This window comes from Gouania willdenowi, chromosome 19 (assembly GCF_900634775.1).
Source record: "Gouania willdenowi chromosome 19, fGouWil2.1, whole genome shotgun sequence".
Lineage (NCBI taxonomy): Eukaryota > Metazoa > Chordata > Actinopteri > Blenniiformes > Gobiesocidae > Gouania > Gouania willdenowi.
The window spans coordinates 7,675,366-7,697,626 of record NC_041062.1 but is presented as its reverse complement, the minus strand read 5'-3'; the positions used below and the strand labels follow the sequence as shown (position 1 = coordinate 7,697,626).

General features: G+C 39.1%; 1 protein-coding gene across 8 annotated transcripts in view; it reads left to right on the top strand.

Annotated features, from left to right (window-relative positions):
• Window positions 1-22,261, top strand: part of tanc2b (tetratricopeptide repeat, ankyrin repeat and coiled-coil containing 2b) — a 179,524-nt gene that overhangs the window by 111,555 nt on the left and 45,708 nt on the right. For 7 of the 8 annotated variants that reach the window (XM_028476874.1, XM_028476878.1, XM_028476877.1 and 4 more), the window contains 3 exons: window positions 13,146-13,294; window positions 20,832-21,015; window positions 21,885-22,133. In XM_028476874.1, the coding sequence (XP_028332675.1) occupies window positions 13,146-13,294; window positions 20,832-21,015; window positions 21,885-22,133 (582 nt within the window). Of the gene's footprint in view, window positions 1-12,746; window positions 12,998-13,145; window positions 13,295-20,831; window positions 21,016-21,884; window positions 22,134-22,261 lie in introns of those variants that run through there. The other variant, XM_028476881.1, reaches the window with a different exon arrangement.

The following is a 22,261-nucleotide window of genomic DNA, read 5'->3' as shown; positions in this document are numbered from 1 at the left end:
GATTCTACAGCTGAGTCACAAGGCCAGGCTACATCAGGAATAATGGGTTCGTGCATGAGAGTAGACAGCTGAACAGAAACCTTGGCCTGAAAATGCTTAGATTTATTAACCAGATCCTACGATGAAGGAAGGAGATACACGATGAGTTTTAACGATGTCAGGGAATCTTGCGCCAAAACACTTGTCCTCAAACCGTTCCGCAACTGAACAAAGGGTCATTCCATGTCATTTCAACAAATTGCCCAATCACTTCTGTCAAAAAATTCTGAAATCTTTACCAGTTGTTTCGTGATTATTCAATAGACACACTGTAACATTTTTATTTTGATTGGATGAATACCTTTTGAGATTTATTGAGGTGGGTTATGTGTCAATTTTCACGAGTTCTTATTCTTCTTCCTTTTTCAACTTTCAATATCTCAGAAACTACACAACATAGGAAACTGCAATTTGGTATAATAATACAGCTCCACCTTCTCTCTCAGAATATACAAAAATATCTGCTATAAATTCTGTCTGGCGGACATGCCAGACCCTCAAAAATGGAAAAAGGTTTGCCGGGTTTCGGGAAAAAGTGAAAAACTAATAAACAATAAATTATTCTAAGACACACCCAAGCTACAATGACCTCATGTAAAGGATTTGAGTGGTGAAATAACCCCAAAGTTGGGTCGCAAAAACAAAAATCTTTATCTTAAGGGTAATCTTTATACTATAAACTAAAACAGATATCAGATGTTTTTTCTTACATTCCAACATGCAGTTACGGGCCACTAAAAATAGTAAAAAAAAAAAGATTTTTTTCGGATTTCAAGAGCCTGTTACCCAAGAACCAATGCATATATGTGACTAATCATTTGTGATGTGTACAGTCTCTGTACATAGCTCAAAGCTGATCATATTACAGCTGAGGCATATGCTAAGATGTTTACTGAAGGCCCAAACATGTTCCAGCCACAAACCCCAACAAACTTTATTCCAATTTTCAGGAGTTGGCATGTTCACCAGATAGAATGTATTGCAGATCTTTTTGTATATTCTGAGAGAGTAGGTGGAGCTGTATTACAATACCAAAATTGAGTTTCCTATGTGGTGTACAGTATTTCATGAGATATTAGAAGCTGAAAATGGAAGAAAAATAAAGACGCCCGTAGATCGACACTTACATAAATAAAATGTACAGTGTGCCTATTGAATAATCACGGAAAAATTGGTAAAAATTTCTGAATTTTCTGAGACCAAAGTGCATGGGATGTCCTTAAAATTATTTACATCGGAATTAATTACATTCATGATCCCATGTTTAAAAGCAAACATGTCAAAGAATAAAAAGCGGGCTCGGAAAAGGGTTTGAAGCCACTGGAGTTCAGAGCGCTCCTAATGGAAGAAGGTGCGTTCTAAGAAGCTTTCTTTGTCTGTCTGGGTTCAAAGCTGAGGTTACGGCAGGTTGTCGTCTGCAGAGGGGAACCAGGGCGAAGGACAAACGTTGTTATCGAAGGCGTTATTAACGATGATAATCTTTTCTCTTTACTCTGCTGGTGTTTCCAGCCTGAATAGGTCTGTATGAGCCATAATGCTCCAGGCGCAAAAAAGGCATCATAGATTATCTTCACTGGGATGTTTCTCTTTAACTGACCATCTCTTCTGTTTCAATGTAGATCTAGGGCCGAAAAACCCTAGTAAAGTGCAAAAATTAATAGCTCTTTGTGTTGGGAAAAGCTCCGCTAATGAGCGTTCTCAGAGCATTAGCCTCTTCTTTTGCCTTCTTAAAATTCTGCCAGCGCTTTACCTTGCTCTGTTAATCCTCCCAAGGCTTTCACAACACACACAGATACACACACGTTGGTGTGCAGACGCACTCTGGCGCATACACAGAAGCAGCAGAAGCAGCCAGGCTAATGGTCTTACGTTTACCGCTGACTGTCAGCAACATCTGGTTGGCGTGTTTAACATGTCAACGTGAGACACGCATGAAGCCTCTGGCTCTGACACCCTACTTAGAATGAACCAAGCGTCATGTTTTACAGCCTTACTTAAAGCTGCTGGAGACGATACATTTTTCTATCAGATAAAGACATAGTATTGGCCTCATAGATGAATAAGTCAAAGATCATTCACTCAAGTAAAATGGTGCTCAAAACTTTTTTTTTTTTATCTCCACTGTAAACACTCTCATTGACATTGTGGGAAAAAATCTGTGCATTGCATTGTAGGATATGGAGTACTGTAGACCAGTGGTTTTTAACCTTTTCAGCTTGCGACCCCCAAAATACAGGTGCCAGAGAGTTTATTAGTCATTTTAAAGATGTAAATCCTTGATTTAAGCAGAAATAAAGTGGGTAGAAATTACCAAAAATGGTGGAAAAGGTGGTGAAATGGGATTTATAAAAGAAAGTGTCTATTCGTACGGTTGCTGTACGGACAACCCCCGGTGCTATTGGTATGTTTACCGAAGTACAAGTACGTAGCGTCTTAGGTTTAGGGTTAGGGTTAGGTTATAACCCTATATCACAACAATTTTTTGGGTTTGGTTTACGGTAAGGTTTAGTCTTAGTCACGTGACCTAAACTGGCCAATGACTGACCTATCACTTGACCTAAACTGGCCAATGAGGGGCGCTCCGTCGGTATATTGATACGGCAACCATACAGATAGCCACTGCCTTTTAAAAACCACAGAAATTGGGTTAAAGTTGCAAACTGTGGGTAATGGAATTTAAAAATGCAGGGAAAATTAGTTGAAACTGGCAAATAATGGACATTTCAAATCGTGAATTTGGTTAAATTGGCCAAAATAAACACAAATGTGGTGAAAAGAGGTTAAAAGTGACAATAATGGGTCAACATATGAAACATTAGGTGGGAAAAGTGGTGGAAAGGATTTATAAATGTCGAAAATGTCTGCATTTGCGGAATAAGCTTTGTAATTTAATGGAGAAGTGGCAGAAATGGGAGTAATATCGCAAAAAAATGCATTAAAAGGGAAAAAAATGGCATGAAAATGAAAATGTTTTTTTTTGGGGTTTATACGAAATGATCCAAATCCTGCCGATATTGAATGTGTGGCGGAGTGAGGTGATAGCATGGGGAATACTGGGAACAAACTAGAACAAAAATAATGTCAAGCCAATCACGTTACTCCTTGTAGCGGCAGGTGTGCTTTGCTGTTTCCATGGTAACTGGGGGGCAGTGCTTGTATTTATCTATGCTACGCTCAGGTTTCAGACAGCTGGGCCATGCATGTCCTTACCTGCATTGTTTACCCCTATGTGTGTGAGTGTGTGATGTAACTGAGATGTCTTTTTACAGAAATGAATCCGCCCACTTACAATTTAACATTTATTTTACAGAATCTAAATCCCAGCGTTGATTCTTTGCTCGTCTTTGTGCGTCTCCTGTTTCTACACAGGCTACAGATGCTATACTTTCACTGTCATTCCCACCCCCACGCCCCCACACCCCCTCTCCCCTCCTTGCTAGTCTCACTCTTACACTTGCATACATGTCACATGAATATTCATATTCACACCCTCACATCCAAATTTCACCACCAGTATTCCTCCGCCACGTGCATCTGCACATGCACGCAGAATATATTTATTCATAAGCTCATTATGAGTGGATTTGCCTGGTGCCATCCATCACACACACACGCACACACACTGGGTGCCAACAGATTTAAAATAAGTAACAAAAAAGTGTTTTATTTTTTTGTGAGATTGCTGCACAGCAGGGGTGTTAAACTCATTTTAGTTCAGGGGCCAAATACGAACCATTTTGAGCTTAAGTGGGCCACATATTTTAGGTTGGGTAAAAAGAGCAAATTCAACATTGATGTGCCCTGGTTTGCGCTTCCATATATGAATGATAAAGTATTTGAGTACAGGTATATCAGTCCCTGCAGGATGTTCACTTAAAGGAGCATAGACTCCATAGTGACACCATAGTGGTTAGTGTGACTGCAGCCATCAGCCCAACCACTGCATGGGCGCGCATCAACTGTTTGTTTATCACGGCGCACAGCTGATACTAGAGGATGGAGTCCATCCGATGAACACTTGACGGTTCGGATACATTGTGTCGTTTGCGCTGCAGCATTTTTCTTTCCTGCAGTAGCCACAGCTGATGATAATTAGTGGTTTCCACTTAAACAAACGTACATATGTCATTTCTTTGAGGAAAAAAAATGGTTTTTTTCACTGTTGAAAAATGCGGCCCGATCCACCCTCTAACTGTGACACGGTTATTTATTTACTCTTCATTCATTGACTGTTTACTGCAAGACCTCTGCACATGCCTCTGTGTAACCAAACAGTAGTTTAGTCGTGAACGCGCACCAGCGTCATTTGACGTCACCATCAGCGTCATTCAACTTCACGTCAGCAGAACCGTGCGGGAAAATCAGACTCCGAAAAGCAGTACAAAATGTATCGCACAATCTTTTGAAAGCAATAGGTAGAAATATGTGTCGACTCATTCTCTTTGGTTTAGAGCGCTTCATCATCCATTAGCATATCAAAAACTTAAAATGAATGTTTTAAGTTTTGCAGCCCTATGCTCCTTTAAATTTCCCTGATTTTGGGGACATTTCATAGAATAATTTCAGGGAAATTTCCCAGATTGGGATTTTAAGAATTTGAGATTGAAAATGACTGCCGTCATATGATATAAGAACTGGAAAACTGAACTCTGCAAATATTGTAAATTTTATTAGAATATTTGTGTTTTGAGTGGCTGAGATCTCTACAACTGAATTAGTTGGTCATTTACAGAATGTTTTATGTTTTTTCTATAGTTTTTACTGTCTTGAGCGAGCTGAATTTGATGCTCCAAAGCCTGTGTCAAACTCATGGCCTGGGGGCCAAATTCGGCCCTTTGGAGCATCCATTTCAACCCACGGGGGAAAGTGAAAATGACAGAGAAAACATGAATCTTTATGGAAATAAAACTCAACATATTTGCAGGGGCTCACAGTTTTACCGGTGCTTATATCACATGATTTCAGTCTTTTTTAATGTGAAACTGTTGATGAAACTTTTTTACATAATATTTCCCTTAATGAAATAGAAATCGGTCATAAAATCTAGAAAATTTAAAGCGAAGATCCTGTTGGGACTGATATCTTTCACTTGCTTGGATATTATCAGTTTCTTACATCACAGAAGTGCAAACTAGGGCCCAATAATGGTAAAATTACTAATTTTTGTGCATATATAGACACCTTTAATCATCCTACACACACATTTACTCATACACAACATTTAAACCAAGTGCACTGAACTTGGATTCCTGCATCATGAACATTTCCTGAGTTTTGAGTCAGTAGATATCTGTGAACCTTCATGTGCTGCAGGGGCCACACATTCATTCTACATGGACCTTCGTCTCCATCTGCTCTGCAGCTTCCAGACAAAAGCTCAGCTCTCTCTGTTACACATTCTCATGCATTATAGAGACATTAGATGTAACACGAAGCTCCAACACAAGCCCGTGTTTGCTCAGGCAGTCGTAGCCGCTGCTCCAAACAGATGTTTCCACGGCTGTCGGTGACTTGGCCACGCTGCTTCACCACAGCCACATCCCTTTGGACGTGCGCGCTCACTCGTATAGTCACAATGGATAACATTTGCAGCAAAGTGTGTGTAATCTACTTTAAACCGCTGTTTAACCAGATTAACCAACGGAGAGTAAATGATGCTAAGCCCAAACTCTAACACGTGCAGAAAGAAAAAGATTAGATTGAACAAATAAGCTGTGCACATAGTTCTGTATACATTAGCTGGCCTGTGTCTAACTCTTTAACGTATATTTTTGGTGTAAATAAACCTTGTAAAGTGTTGATAATCTTGTTGAAAGTTGTAAAACTTCTCCTTTGTAAGTTACAACTTACACAACAGTGACAAACTGCAAATCATTCAGTGACAAACTGTACGAAATCAGTGTTTTTATGTGTTATTTATTCTGTGAAAAGTCAATTATGACTGAATTTGCTTCAGATGGTTTATATCTGGTGCTTGCATAAATAAATGAAAAAACTTTTTTAAAAAAACATGATTTTTGATTAAAAAAGATTAAATATTTCAGTATAGTGACGGGGGGTTGAAGGGATAAACTTTGCATAGAAACTTTTTTCAATAAAAATATTTGTTTTGAAGAACTTTGATTTAAAAAGATCATCTTAATATTATGTAAATGTATTCAAATCATTTTTAAATTATTCTACTAACTATTATTTAACAATTTCATTTACTTATATTTTTATATAGTTTGTGACTTTAACACATGCCACATTTTTTTCTGCATACATTTATTTCAAAAACCTTATAAAACATGTTTTTTGATTAAAAAAAGAAAAATATTATTTAGTATCGTGATATACGGATAAACTTTGCATTAAACTTTTTTCATCAAAAATATTTACATGAATTTTTTCATCACACATTTCGAGGACGTTTGATTAAAAAACTATTTTTAATTACTAATATTTATAATGTATTTAAATTTATGTTAATATTAGTTATTTAATCAGTTAATTTCTATATATTATTATAATTTAATTGAAAAACAAATATTATTTAATGCCTTTAAAATCTGCAACATTTTTGTTCTCTGTGTGTAAGTTATCAGACTTCTCCTCTGTGACTTCATTCATAAGAACAGTGAGATTCTGCAAACATCTGGAACAGAACTGTATGTAATTATTGTTCTTTTGTGATTTTGACTTTGTGCAGAGTGAATCAGTTGGTTTACCTTTTGTATTTGTTAGATCAGTATCAGACACTTTCTTTAGCACACTGTTTTCTACAAACACTTTATCAGAATACACCCACTTGGCTCCTCTTCAGAAGCTTTGTGTCCTTTTATTTCCTTTTAGACGTGTGTCGTGTGCTGTTTTCTGCCTGATTGCCTTCGCTCCTCGATGACTTCTGCGTAAGCTCCGTCTGAGCCTTTAGATTCACAGAAAGCCTTCAGTATGTTTCCATTTGATCAGCTTTACTTCACAAGCTCTGTGGAGTTCCTCCGTCTGCGTCTGTCTCCCTGATCTCTGTCTGTGTCCATGTGTGATTATGATTTCCTTTTCCTTTTCCAGCCCCGCCACAATCAAAGCTCAGTTTTCCCACACACACCTCCAACCCCCCAGGTAACCCCCCCATCCCAGCACCATTTGTCCTGCATTGGGTCTCTTGCAAACTGAACAACAGAAAAAAGAAAAATCAGATTTTTAAACTATTATGAATCTTTTTAAGCTAATTTATTTTTTATACATCAGTATTATTTATTAATGTGCATCACAGATATTGCTTATAAAGTTGTAATAATATTTGCATATCAAAACAAGGTAAAAGAAAAACGTTTTTTTTTTTTTTTTTTAATTATTATTCTTTTGTCAATCTTTTTTGCAAATGATCATTTCACAAAAGTCGTTTAAAATGTTGACCTTTTTCCTAAAAAAGAGTTTATAGTAAAAAATAAATAAATACAAATTTAAAAACCTTTAGAAAAAGTATGACAACATTTTTTGTTTTATAAAAAATAAAATATTTTAGTATAATGGGGGGTTAAAGGGTTTAACTTACATGAAATTTTTTTTTTTGTTGTTTTTAAAAGATTTATTTAATCTACTCTTTTTACTTTGTGTAAAAGTAAAAAAAACACTATTTTATTAAAATGATTTGTATACGTTTAAAAAAATATTTGGGAAAAATAATTGTATATATACAGTATGATAATTATTTATTTATTTTTCATGTATTATTTATAATTATTTCACTTTTACAATGCAGTTTAATGTTTCTTATTAAATAAGTATAAATCTGCATTAATTATGTCGACAGTAACTTCTTCTGTAAGTTTTATCTTAAGTTCCTCTAAATAAATAATCAGCATGAGCCAAAGACTGTGTCTGGCACACACATATAGGAAACCAACGTCACTAACGTCAATAAAAGCAGATTTCTGCAGACGCCCACAGCTTCACCACTGATGCCTCCTCCTCCTCTTCCTCCTCCTCCTCTTCCTCTTCCTCTTCCTCTAATCCTTCCTCAGCGCTCTGACTCTCACCTCAGTAATCCTCCGGACGGACGGTCCCGATCTCCGTCCCACTAAATCTACACCCACTCATCCTTCCGCCCTCTCCCTCTCCATCTCAGGCACAGGAAGGTGGGTCAGTCGGGGATAGTGATCGGAGTGGATCTCCTTTCCCATCCTGTCTTCTCTGTAGAACATCATCTTTGTGGATTCTGTCGGTGGTGCTGTATGGAGACATCAGAGAAGTAGACGTAACTGTTGCACTTTAAGGGGAAAATGGTTGAGAAATTGGTCCCATTGTTCTCCGTCTGTCAGCCTCTGCTGCTGAATTTCTGCTCAATGGGGATTCTAAGTAGGTGATCCACACTCGATAGGCTTGGTTTATCTTCTTATCTGCTTTTTATTATGTTCTTCAGCCCATTGCATCAGCACCTTCCTCCTCGCTGCTCTGATTATTGCCTGAAAAAGTGACTGCAGACCTTGGCTTTGCCGTTATGAGCTGCTGCTGCTGGATGTGACAGTTCAGGGATGAAATGTTGATCTGTAGAGCAGGGAAAGGAGATGATTGGTCCTCACAGGTTCTGTCTATCCAGTCTGGGAAAGAGGGAGTGTTGGCGGTTTGGATTGGTTCCTTTCAGGTGGACAGATGGGCTTCTTATAGCTCTTAACAGGAGCTGCAGGTTGGCATGTGTAGCAGATCACACACCAGTCGCTCCATCACAGGCACCTGAAGGAGTTTTTATGGAGAAGTGTGTGGTCACATAAAACCATTTTTGCATCATGATTTTACCGTTTATTATGTAATACACAAAAATATCATATTTAATATCATTTTGTCACGTCATTACTGTCTTATTCTAAGTATAAAATCATGCAAAAATGAATGAAAAGTGACAAGCGATGCACAGTTAGACTTTCACATGCTAACTTTGGCTTCCAATGATTTGATTCGAATCACAATTTGTTGTTGCCAATTCTATTCAACGTCGATATTAGTTAATTTAAAACGATTCGATCCAAATCTATTCAGTAACTTTTTAGCCAAAAATATTAATACAAAAACTGTGACTGAAATAAATAACTGGATACTGGACAACATTTAATGGCAAATGTATTTACATTTTTTCTTTATAAAGTCCAACCAACACTTTAGTTTAAATTAACAGGATGTTAATCTTTCTGCTCTTATTGTCAATACTCAATACGTTTTCAATAAAATAACATATTAGGTTTATCTGACTCCTCTCTGACTTTTTATACATCAAAATAATACAATATTAATATCAAAAATTATTGTAACCAAGATCTATTCAGGTTAAATAAGCAGTGGATTAATCTGACTTAATGGCAAGGCCTAATGCTAACAAGCTAACGCTATATGTGAGAATGAGAACAAGGCAAGTGGCAGGAAAACTACTGGATAGATGCTAAAGATGCTAAATCTCATTAAAAAAGTTGTTAATTGTTCAATGCTGCTGACAAAACAGGAACCCTGTCATGCATCAAAAATTAAATTACAATACTAAATTTTATGTTAAAATTGACAATATTTTATTTAGAGTGTGCGGTTTAAATTTGCATCCACATGACAAATGGTGAAATGAGGAATTTAAGGTCAAATTGATGAATAATGCAGTATTTTAATTAAGGTTACATTCACCATTGCACATTTTCCTACACAAAAAATGATTTTTAATTTCCAGCTGTATTTATTAGCATCATATTTTGCTAATTAATGACTTAATGGTTCACTCATCGCTCATCGTTCGTAACTGGGAGGTTTGGGGGTTTTAAATGGGGGGGTGGGGCGGTTACATGGGGACACACTTTATTCTCATTACCTGAACTAAAATCTAAAGTTAGCGCCATTGCACAGGCTTCTCCCAGTGTCATTTACACACATGCACACACATGCACACCCCCGCCCGTCTCCTCTGTGTGCATGGGGGGGGGCAGATCCACGGACAGAACAGGGAAGGAGGAGCATATGCGCCCGCACAGAAACATATCGAAATGTGGTTACCATGGCAACCGTCTGTCTCGTTTGCAGCTCTGGAATTCAATGGAACAGCTGCATGTGTGTGTGTGTGTGCGTGTGTGCGCACGTGTGTGGTTTAGAATTATGAAATACGATCAAATCTGAGATGTGCGGCTAGATGTGAGATGTTGAAACATCTTCAAGTGTGTGTGTGTGTGTTACAGTAGATAAGCAAAATAGCAGCATATAGGGCTGGGCAATAGATCAAAATTCAAGATACAGTATATCAAGTTTTCTATTTTGGCCAAATATGAACATGTATTTTGTGTTAAAATACAGCATGAAAAGCACAGTTAGATGGATTTCTGAGTGCGTTCTAACCCAGACCTTCCCCTAAAGAAGGCACACTACAGACCTCACTCACATGTGCTGTCCCTTATTGGACAAAAAGACAAAGATAGCACATATTGTGCAGCTGTTTGTTAATAAATGTGTATTTATGGCATTTTGCATCAGCAAATTTAACCCTAAATTGTCTTTATGGTCAGACTTCATTTGAATTGATAATCAAGATTTATATAAGGTTTATGTAATTCCAAACATCAAAGTCCAACATTAAGAATGAATTCTTTAACAAACCTCCATCATTCTGTGTTTATCTGCTCATTAACACCATTATTTAACCAGCCAATCACATGAGAGTAAGTTGATTTAGTGCCTTTGCATAAATGGTCCTGTAACATTTTAACCTTGAATATTGTTGCATCGTCCTGCAAAAAAAAACTGTCTTCAAATGTGAGCTTCCTGTTGCAAATGCAGGAGCAGGAATTCTACAAATGTCTTCATGCACCTGCAGCAGAACGAGTAAACACTGCAGCAGCTTCTGCAACGGAGCGTCAAACAATAACGATGATAAATAACTGCATTCTGCAATACTCACTTTCACTTGGGACAGTTTGTTATTGAAGCGACAAGTGTCTTATTGTGAAAAGTCAAACTGTCATTGAACCTGTTTGCTTTTGTTTGAAGAGTCTTTCTTATCCCGCCTGAAGGCAACAGTTCAAACACGTTGTGTCCGGGTTATCGCGTTCACAGATATGTACGTACACAGTGCAGTGAGGACAGATGTTAGCAGCACAGATGTTGGCAGCACAGATGTGAACGTTGTTGCTCAGAAACACTAAACTGTGACGGTCACTGAGGGACGCTATGGGTCACTGAGCTTTGTTCTCCCTCCACTGAAGGTTTTCAAACCTTTTTATGGCACGGGTCACAAAAATGTCACATTATCAACATTATTATTGTGTTAGTATTTAGAATAATGATAATCAATAGATGAAATTATTGTGTATTTTCCCTATAATTTTGTATATTTTTTGTGTTTTTAGTCCTTTTTGTTGTCTGTATATTTTTTGGTTATTTTTTAATACTCATCTTAAGCATTTATGGAGTCATTTTGTGTATATTTGTGTATCTTGTGTGTTTTTGTTTTCCTTTTATCATGGTTGTCCTTTTTTAGTATTTTTATTTAGTAAGTTTTCTCAAGTCATTATATTTATTCTTGCAGTTTTTCTTTGTATATTTTTTTTCTGTAATTTCCTGCATTTTTGTTGTTGTTCTGTATGTTACGAGTCATTTTGTGTATTTTTCAGTTATATATTTGTAGTCATCTTCTGTGTTCATGAACTGATTTTGTGTATTTTTGGTTTTGTTCATTATTGTTGTCCTTTTGTATATTTTTATGTCATTTTGTATGTGTTTTAGAAATAATTTTGAGGGTTTTTGCAGTTGTTTTTTTGGGGCTTAAAGGATACAACATTTAACAAAACTTAAAAATAACTTTTTTAATCAATAAGTATCTCTTCGGAAATGAGCAGAAGTTTACAACAAAACAAAAAAAAACTATCCAAAGTATTAATAAATAAAAGTAAACAATAAGATGTTTTCTGATAGTTTAAAAGATGTAAGTAACTTTTGGGCCCTGACTCACTAGTTGAGAACCCCTCGCCTTTAAAACCCAATGAGTTTTGTCTCAGAATAGTTGTAAAATGATGAATAAAGCTGGAAAATGTTGTTTATCTCCCTCTTGATTCATTTAAAGCTGGTTTTGAACCTAATTCTTCCTCATCACTGCTTTTTGACGTGTCTGACCCTGTCTGTGCAGGGAGAGTTCTGAATCTGTGAGGGATGGTAGTGAGAGGAGAGCTGTGTGTGTTAGTGAGCGTGTGGTGGTTGGAACCGTCATGTCAGGGCCTAGCTTAGCATAGTTTACTCACTGGGCCGGTTGGACCTGCTCCGCTGGGGGAGTGGGAGAGAGAGAGTCTCACTGGTGTTTATTTAAACTTACTCTTTCTGTGTGTGTCTGAAGACTGGATCAGCTTTTTGAGCCTCAGTCAATACTGTAGGTCACTACGAGACACTGAAAAAACCTAAAACATGACACCACCAGTAGGTTTGTTATGTTATGGGGTGGGGGGAGTTGTTGTTACCAGGCAACATGGTGACGAGATTAAATCATAACGGGATTTCTGTTGTTTCGGGTCTTATTACAAAGTTGGCACCAGCAGTGTATGTATATGTATGTGTGTATGTATATGTGTGTGTGTGCGTGTGCTCTACTCCTCGTTGTTGTTTTTTCTAATCCTGTTAGTCCTACGTGCCTCTGAGGTGTGTATACACACTTGCTTTGTCTTGAGAAGACACACTTTTTCTCTCTCTCACACACACACACACACACACACTCAGGTGACGGGCGTATCTCATTACGTCACTGGAGCTGCAACACGAATGAGCGTGAGCGGAAGGAGCAGCAGCCGTTTGTCCGCCAAGCTTTTTGTCTCTCGTTGCTGTGGAAAAGAAGTGTTTTTTTAAAAATTTTCTAAATGACTGGAGGGCTTTCGGGGGTCCATGTGAGAAGATACGAACTTTAAAAATGTTGGGCTTTTGTGGAATGTGTGTGTAATGCGCTGCTCCGTGCTGAGGGAAAGCACAGGTAAGCTGTTGTTCTGAGCACAGGTGCTGCTGTGTTGGGTGGTTAATGCAAAAAAGATGGTAGAAAAAAAACACTGTATGCTCTGTTTACACGAGTAAAATCAGTAAAATGTTTCTCTTTCTCTCGCCCACTTGTTCCTCCTCTGCAGGGGAGCCGAGCCAGGAGCTGGGACCCCCTCCTTCTGTGGATGAGGCAGCCAACACATTGATGACGCGCCTGGGTTTCCTTCTGGGAGACAAAGTGAGCGAGGGGCCAGCCGGCACCCACTACAGCATGGAGGAACCTGAGGCCAGACAGGTACTGGTTCCTCTGCTTGTTCTTTGCTAATGTGAGAAGTTGCATCATCAGCATCATCAAATATCTCAATAGTCAGCAGCAGGTGCATGAGGTCAGCTACAGATGATTAATGCCGCTGCCAACCTGAACCCTAGAAATGTTTCCACAGCCTTGCAGGAACTATCTGAACTACTTTCCGTTCTGTGGCCTTAAATTAATTTCACACATAAGAGAAACGTTACAAAATCATAATCAACTCTGGATCCTGCGTCTGAAATCTTACAAAAGCCGCTTTTCCACCAAAACGTCCAGGAACTTTTTAGTTAATGGTATTTTCCCCGTAATAGATTTGCCCCATGACCCATTGATGTCTGACGGATAGTTCCTGGAGAAGTTTTCGGCCGTGGAAACACAGATAGTTCCGGGGTAAAAGTTCTGGTGGTTGAAACACAGATAGATCCAGGGGAAAGTTCTGGTGGTGGAAATAGTGATGGTCCCAGGGTAATCTTCTAGCCAGTGGAAACACGGATAGTTCCAGGGTAAACCTCTGGCTGGTAGAAACACAAATAGGTATGTGAGTAAAAGTTCTGGCAGTGGAAACATAAATGCTTCCGGATAAAAGTTCTGGTGGTTGAAACACAGATTGGGTCCATGGCAAAGTTCTGGTGGTTGTAACACATATATTTCCATGGAAAAGTTGTGCCGTTAGTAGCACAGATAGTTCCAGGTTAAACTTCTAGCCAGTGGAAACACGGCTAGTTCCAGGGTAAATTTCTGGACACTGGAAACACAAATAGTTCTGGTGTGTGAAAGTTCTGGTGGATGAAACACAGATAGTTCCAAGGTAAACTTCTAGCCAGCGGAATCACAAATAGTTCTAGGGGGAAAGTTCTGGCAGGCAGTGGAAACACAAACACTTCCAGGTAAACATTCTGGTGTAAGAAACAAAGATAGATCCAGGGGAAAAGTTCCAGCGATGGAAACAGATGGTGGTGAAAATGCGCCTCAAAGACTTTGGACCATGGATCAGTGTAGCGCTCAGGGTGTGATTCATAGTTCTGCTGAATATTATGAAACATTACAGTAAAACTTTGTGAGAACTGTTTGTGCCAGCAGAGCTGATCATTGGCTTCAACCGCTTGTACTGTTTTCTTTCTTTCTATTCCTGTTTTTATTTTTCTTACGTAACTCTGAATTCTTCTACGTTTGGCTCAAGAAAACCTGGATTTTTGCAGAACGCAGAACTCACATAGTGCCAGGTCGACCTGTTCAAAGCCTTTTGTGGCACAAACACTGGTTTCTTTCTCCATTAAACTGGATGTGATGTGATGGTATGAATTCTACAAACCGGTTTCAGGGACTCTTATATCTGTGGTGCCTGTGCTTTATGTGAGCGCTGCTGACACAGTGGGGGTGTATGAATTGAGAGAGATTTAGTGGAGCAGCTCTTGTTCTGAGATGTGAGTCATACCAGTACCCTGCTGCAGCGTGCACCTAATATTTTAGATACCTGTCCCCAACCAACCCACTTTCTCTAGAATACAATTTATTTTGATTTATTACTCACTGAAGATGACAAGGATCCCCTTAGGACTCCGCCTCTTAGCTGCTGAGAGGAGGACCCTGTTATACGTTGGTAATTTGCTTGGAATTTAATGATTTGAAGTGAACTAAAGTTTATACTCAGAGGGGAATCGGTCGCAAACCTGACACCCCCCACAGATAGATTTATAATAACGCATTTTAAAAAACACTGATGCTTATTGTGAGATTGCTGCTGCATGGAAAGACTACAGCAGGTCATTGGTTCTTTTCATTTTTATTTTATTCTTTGATCTGAAGAAATGTCGTGACCCCTGTTCACATCGTCTGAAAATGTACAAAAAAAATTAAATCGGGGCTCTCGCCTTTATTGGTCATATTCTGTATTTTATTACAGATATGAAATTTGTCCTCTGCATTTAACCCACCCCCGAGGAGCAGTGGGCAGCCATTTTTGTGGTGCCTGGGGAGCAGTTAAGGGTAAAGGGGCTTGCTCAACATCCCACAGGGTGAGATTTGAACCGGCAACCCTCCGATTGCAAGCCCAGCATCCTTAATCTTGAGGCCACCACTCCTAGAAATGATGGCAGGTTAACACTACTCAAAGTGCAATCATTTCGCGACAGATTTGCATGTTTTATTCTTGCAATGGCAAAATAGTTAATTGTAATTGTTAGAATAATTGTGTCCGTCGCCAGCCCTCTATGGGGAAAGGTAAAGCAGCTTCCAGGATATAGAAAAAGCAAGGGCAGTGTTACACTTGGGTGAAGAAGGGAGATACAAGGGAAAGGGAGTGAGGGAGAACAATGAAAAGAAGTGTTAAAGTGATTGTGTTCTTTTTAACTCATTCACTGCCAGCCCTTTTCAGAGCAGCCAACCCCATATTGCCAGACGTTTTAGATGTTTTTCACTGATTTTTTAAGAAAGATTAGACTCTACTTTCAACAGAAAAAATTATTTTGTTTCTAGCTTGTTTTGTTCTTCCGTAATCAGCAGTTGAATAGAGGCAAATTTCACACAAATTGCCAGTTTGTGACAAAAAGCTGAGAAAAACGGCTTTTACTGAAAAAAATTATTAGTGACTTTGAAATATTTTTTTTTTTTGCTTTAGTGACACCTCAACATTGGTTTCCTTCTATAAAACTACAAAAACAACACTGAGATTGGGCTTTTGATGGCAAATGTATTATTATGCAATCTGGGTCAGAATTAAAGGGTTTTCTTGCTGTATTTTGGCGTTCCTCCAAGTCTCTCCCCCCGTCATTCTCCCCACACACAACTTCCTCCTCATCCCGGGCATGCCTAGTCTCAACGCTTGCCCCATTTTTTGACCGTTTTCCTTCACCATCACAACACTCTCAGTAGTCCACTTAGTTCTACACATGCTCTGGTCGAGTGTGCGCTGCTGTGAGCTGCTGTGAGCTGCTGGGAGCTGCTGGTAGCTGCTGGTAGCTTCAGGGAGCTTCAGCATCAACTCTCGTAGTGCCATTTTCTGTTTCCTAAACTCTTTTCCTCTCCCTCTGAGCTCTGCCCATCACGGGTGATCTCTCATTCAAAGGTGCGCTGCTGCCACCTACATGGCACCAGTTGGTCACTACATCATGGTACAAGTCAGATATTCACAGGAGGGCTTTGTCACACTGTCTCGGCCTGAATGGGTGGAGGACAGCTGATAAATGTATCACCTGGGTTTGCGTTCAGAGTGCAAATTCTGATCTGCTCCAAACAGCCTCTGGAGTTACTGGAGTAGAGACTTTGGGCAGATAAACAGAAACCAGAAGATAAGGCTCTCAACAATCGGTCAAAGCGAGTGCTTAAGAGTGCTAAGAAACTCCTTCCTTCTCCGTTTGTTCTTTCACAACATTCAACTATGGAGCAGCAACAGGTTGCTGTGGTTTTGGTGGATTTAAAGCCCTGTTTCGCACCGTGCGTTTTACGTCATCGTCGATTCTTCCTGTGTTCAATCCGCTTCAACAGCGGTTGTGTTTATGGTGCTCCTAATCACTTTATACCCCCCAAACGAGGAAGAATATCTGAGCAAAACAATCCTAGAGCGTTTTAAACCCTTGAGCATCCTTTGATTTGAAGTCTTCACAGTTGGTATACATTGTGCTGTCCTGAACGATGACTTCTGATTTTGACCAATCAGAGCGTTTTGGCTGGAAAAGCTTGTTCCTGTCCAAGGTTGTTGGGGTCTGCTGGTGCTTTTCTCTTGCTCTTAAATGGCACTAGACCGGGGTACACCCCTGGAGGGGTCACCAGTCTATCACAGGGAAAACACACACTTTTTTTTACAGATTCTCTATACTACAGAAACTCTATAGTTATTGTGGATTTTCATTGAAATTTTCTCATTCATTTTCCCATCCACTTCACACAGTAACGGCTGATGGTCCTTTAATGTTTGTCACCAGCCAATCAGGAGCCACCAGAGGGACATGCTCTCCTTTGATGTTTGTCACCCTCAGTTACTTAGTTGCAGTTACAGTTGGAGTTGTACGGTCAGCACAGGGAAATGCTGGCTCCTGATTGGTGGATGACATCAGGTTGTTTTTTTTAATTCCAGCAGTCAAATATGAGTGTGTTTCAGCTATACATCCTCACTTGCATTTTCTTTAGGAAATGCAAAATATTGTAGTTATTATTATTGTATTTGGATGTTTAAGTCATGCTATTTGGAGACGGAGGTAGGATTATTTGGTCGACTGAATGCACACCCAGCAAATGTTATACCAGTGGATTTAAGGGTTGATTTCCTACGCTGACGCCCAATAGGTGTGTCAGTCAGCAGGTGTGCTGAGCTTCTTTAGACACACAACGAACTTTCACTGAAAAAGATGGTTTTATTTCATTCTTTACCACAATTTCTTCACTGGCTGCCATCCTGTAAGATTTCGTCCATGTTGCATCTCACACAGGATGCAGTTCATTGCCCTGCAGCTCCCTGAATAGATGCAGCGCTCCAACTTCAGTCAGCGCATGACATTTAGCGACATTTAGCTTCAGACCTTCAGATGGGAGGCTTCATTAGCAGCATCAGATGTATCTGCAGAGTGTGTACGTTTGGTGTTTCTGGGTCAAGCTCCTGTAAATATGACACAACGGCAGCAGAGGGCGACTGAAATAGTCTCACAAACAGTTTCTCTGAGGCTAAAATGAACTGTGTGGGATGGGAGCAGGAAGTCAGAGAGCAGGACTATGGAGTATATTTCTCAAATAAAAGGGATTTAATACAAAAAACAGTGACAGAAATGTTGCAATACTTTAAAGTTTATTTTAAAAGAATGAAAGTTAAATATGTACTTGTTGGTCTGCACCAACGTTGCGTTTCTTGTCATATGGTCTGATGTTACACAAAAACGAAAAACTTTGTTTGAAATTAGTTTTTAGTCCTATTTTAAAACTGCAAATGGACTGGTTTCTTTTTTATTAATAATATATTTATTTAGAGTTTACCTATTCATCTTATTATTAATTGTTTTCTAACTCATGCTACCATCCAGCTCCATTTCAACTCAGTTTAATGGGCTTTTGTGTAATGTCATCACTCATTTAATAAACTTCCCAAAATCATGCCAAAAAGGCTTTATTTGGGTTATTGAGTTATTTTATCTATACTTCAGAATTGCTAAACGGAGAGGTTTGGCACAATATAATCTAAACATCTTCAATCACTCATTTTAAAGGGAAAACAATGAGGGAAAAGTGTGACATTGAACACTCTCCTATCTGGTAAATAACAAATGGTGGATTAATGAACAGAAGATGAAGAAGCTTGAGTAAATCAACATAGTGTTGATACGTCAGGTGTGATAAATGTCAGCGTTATCAAACAGGAACAGCCAATATTTTTAGTCCATAATCAGACTTTGAAAGTTCTCTTTGTCCTTTTGATTGATTGAAAGAGTAACACAAAGGTTTCTTTATTCTCTCTTAAACGGGAAGGATGTTTGTCGTGCAAGTGTAATGTACTTAAATCATGTGACTATGTACTATAAGTATAGTTAGGAGGATTAGGATGATGAGCATTTCCACTAAAGTATCCTTCCAAGTTTCCCAAGATGCATTTCTAACCTACGACAAAAGCACACTGAGGCTAAATATCTGTTGATTCTCCATCTTTGAAAGTCCTGAAAACAAGTGAGAAAGTGACCAAGTGGAATATCAACATGTGCTCATTTGATCCATAAAACTCTCGGAAACACATTTCGTCAACATTTTCTGATAGATTTTTGGAGACTTTCCATTGTGCTACTGACCAAACTTCCGTTTAATTTCAAAACAAGAGCCCTATTTACAAAAGCGTTAAAAAACTAATTGAAGACAAGAAGAGATGCTTTTGTTTTGAAAAGGAGATGTTTGATTTTTAGCTTGAAGCCAGTCCCAGAACAATTTTACGTTCTGCTCGCAATGCATCATGGGGCAATTGAGTATGACTAGTGTGCATTACCGTGCATACTTAATAAATGTCTCCATATACATGTAGTATAGATTTGGGTATTGCTCACGTACTTTTTTCATTTTATCAAATGTGAACGCACTACATACTTATTTAGAGTAGTACGTTTGAATGACATTTACAACACAGCCAAGATGTAAATAAGTCAGGAACTAGTGACACTGGGACAAAGTTCTGGTGTTTGGTTCATCCAGCGTTGGGCGTTGCTCAGTTATTGGTTGGATCGTCGCTCTGTCCAAACTCTCGTTCTCCAACACGACCACTGGTAGCTCAGATGCCTCTGGAATCCGTCAGCAGATAATTGACAGCTTAATCGATAATGAAAATGATTATTCGTGGCAGTGTTGCTCTGACTGTGTGTTTTGGCTCGTGCACGGCCGAGTGCACGTGTGTGTTTGTGTAATTAATCTGGAATAAGTCAAAGCCTTGAGCTCCGCTTCACCCTGAGTGCCTTCGCTGCGCTCGACCCGAGCTCATTGACAGATTGACGGCGGTGCATTCACTGTCTGATGTAAAGATCTCCTTGTTTTTCTCTCCAGCCCCCGCACATCTGTGAATGCATCAGTGGTGTTGCATCAGCAGACGAGATGCTGCGCAGTGTTTTGTTGTTTCACCCCCCGAGGTGGCTTGGTCTCCGAACCTGAGCCGATGGTGAATCATGGCGCCGCAGGGCAACCCAAGGACGACAAACAATACACTCTCATTAAAGCTCATGTAGCAGCTAAAATTTCATTTGAATAGATTGTTATTAGAGGGCAGTGGGTAATAACATAAATATAATTATCAAATCCTAACCCTGGTGTTCTCAACCTTGGGGTCAGGACCCCTTTTGTGGTCACAAGACACTGAGAGGGGGTCGCCAGATGCAGAAGAAACACATAATATTTTTTCTTGCCATATTTTGGCTGCTTTTAATCAATTTCTGCAACATTACTCGCATTTTTGCCACTTCTCCATTTAATTTCAATGCCTTTTCTGCACATTTTTGCCACTGTCAAGACATTTTCTGCACTTATAAACCGTTTCCACCACTTTCCCCACCTAATGTCACATTAGCCCAACCCCTCCTTCCAGTTCTGCCACTTTGAAGCTAATATTGACGCTTTAAACGCTTTTTATCACTGTTTTTGACCACTCCAATTTGGAACTTTTAACCAATTTCTGTGGTTTTTAAAATCCCATTTTACCACCTTTTCCACCATTTTTGGTCACTTTTAACTTATTGTATTTCTGAGTAAAACAAGGATGACCTACTACCGGTATATACTATGGCCCAAATAATAATAAATATCCTGGTTAACAGTGGACACTATTCAGATGATTAAATAAATGTAGTTATTTATATATTTATGGATGCAGAAAATCCTTCCTTTTCATCCCTGAAACACAGAAGTCTGCAGGAATATGTGAAACAGGAGGGAATAGAGGCACTAAGATAAGATAATGCAGTGATTCATGAAAGTGAAAGTGAGAGGAGCTGCAGAAGCTAAACCTGCAGCAGCATAATTAAAGATTGTTTCTCATCCCGTGCACGTGTGTGTTTCTCGTCTCTTCCAGGGCCAGAACCAGAGGATCAGCCCGTGCTCCACCCTGACCAGCAGCACTGCCTCTCCACCTGCAGGCAGCCCCTGCTCCACCCTCCCCACCACCATGCCAGGCCAGGCCGGCAGCAGGGACTGCGCCTACGGGGGCGTCACCAGCCCCACCTCCACGCTGGAGAGCAGGGACAGTGGCATTATTGGTGAGAAAATTAGACTTTCAATCCTTTCCAGCCCAAAACAAGACGGTGACTCAATGAAACAGTGATGAATTAATAATAAATGCTTTACATTTTATAACAGAAATGAGCAACCGTTATTACAAAAGTGTGATTGTGTGATCCGAGGGAAACATTATCAACATTCACTTATATTAATGACCAATCTGAGCATTAACACAGGAAAAAGCAAAGCAATTATGTATTTTTGTTGTGCATTTAGTGTATATTCTCCTCGCAAGCTTGTGTATTTTTGGTGTCATTTTGTGTATTTTTTTTTCATAAAATGTTTTTGTTTGTTTTATATGTTTTTGAGGTCATTTAGTTTATTTTTGTTGTTGTTTTGCTCTTTAAAGGAGTTTTTTGTGTCCCTGTTGTCATTTAGTGCATATTTTTCTGGCATTTTATGTGTTTTTGGAGTTATTTTGGGGTAATTTTGTTGTTGACTTTTTTTTTCTTTGGTGTCATTATGTGTTTTGTTGTAATTTTGGGCAGTTGTCTTGTAGTTTTATTTGTTTAGAGTAATTTTGTGTATTTCTGTTGTCCTTTTGTATGCTTTTTTTTGTATTTTGTTGTCATTTTATGTATTTTCGGGTCATTTTGAACTGTAAATGTTCTTTTTGAATTTTATGTATTTTTGTTGTTTTATTTTTTGTATGCAACTTTTTTTTTCCAATTTTGTTCATTTGTTGTCATTATGTGCTTTTTGAGTCACGTTGTGCATTTTTTGGTAAATGTATACTTTGGTTGTCTTTTTTTATGCATTTGGAATCATTGCGTGCCTTTTTCTCTAATTTTGTTTATTTTTACACTGTGATTGTGTAAACTCACACGTGTGTTGTGTTGTGTTGCAGCCACTCTGACCAGCTACTCTGAGAACATGGAACGAGGCGGGAAGTACGGCGAAGGTTCGCGGGGAAACCTGAAGCTGTGGCAGTCACAGAAATCAGGCATGGATTCCTTTCTGTACCGGGTGGATGAAAACATGACGGCATCCACCTACAGCCTCAACAAAATTCCAGAGCGTAACCTGGAGAGCATGTCCTCCCAGTCTGCCCACTCCATCCCTCTGTACCTCATGCCCCGCCCAAACTCCGTGGCTGGTGAGTCCTCGTCTCCCACCCTTGTGGTTCCTTTTTTAACATCATTTAATGCATTTTCTTTGCTAACGTGCTATAGTTTGGACTCCCTGCATGCTCCCTGTGTTTTTCCTTGTTCTTTTCTTTTTCCT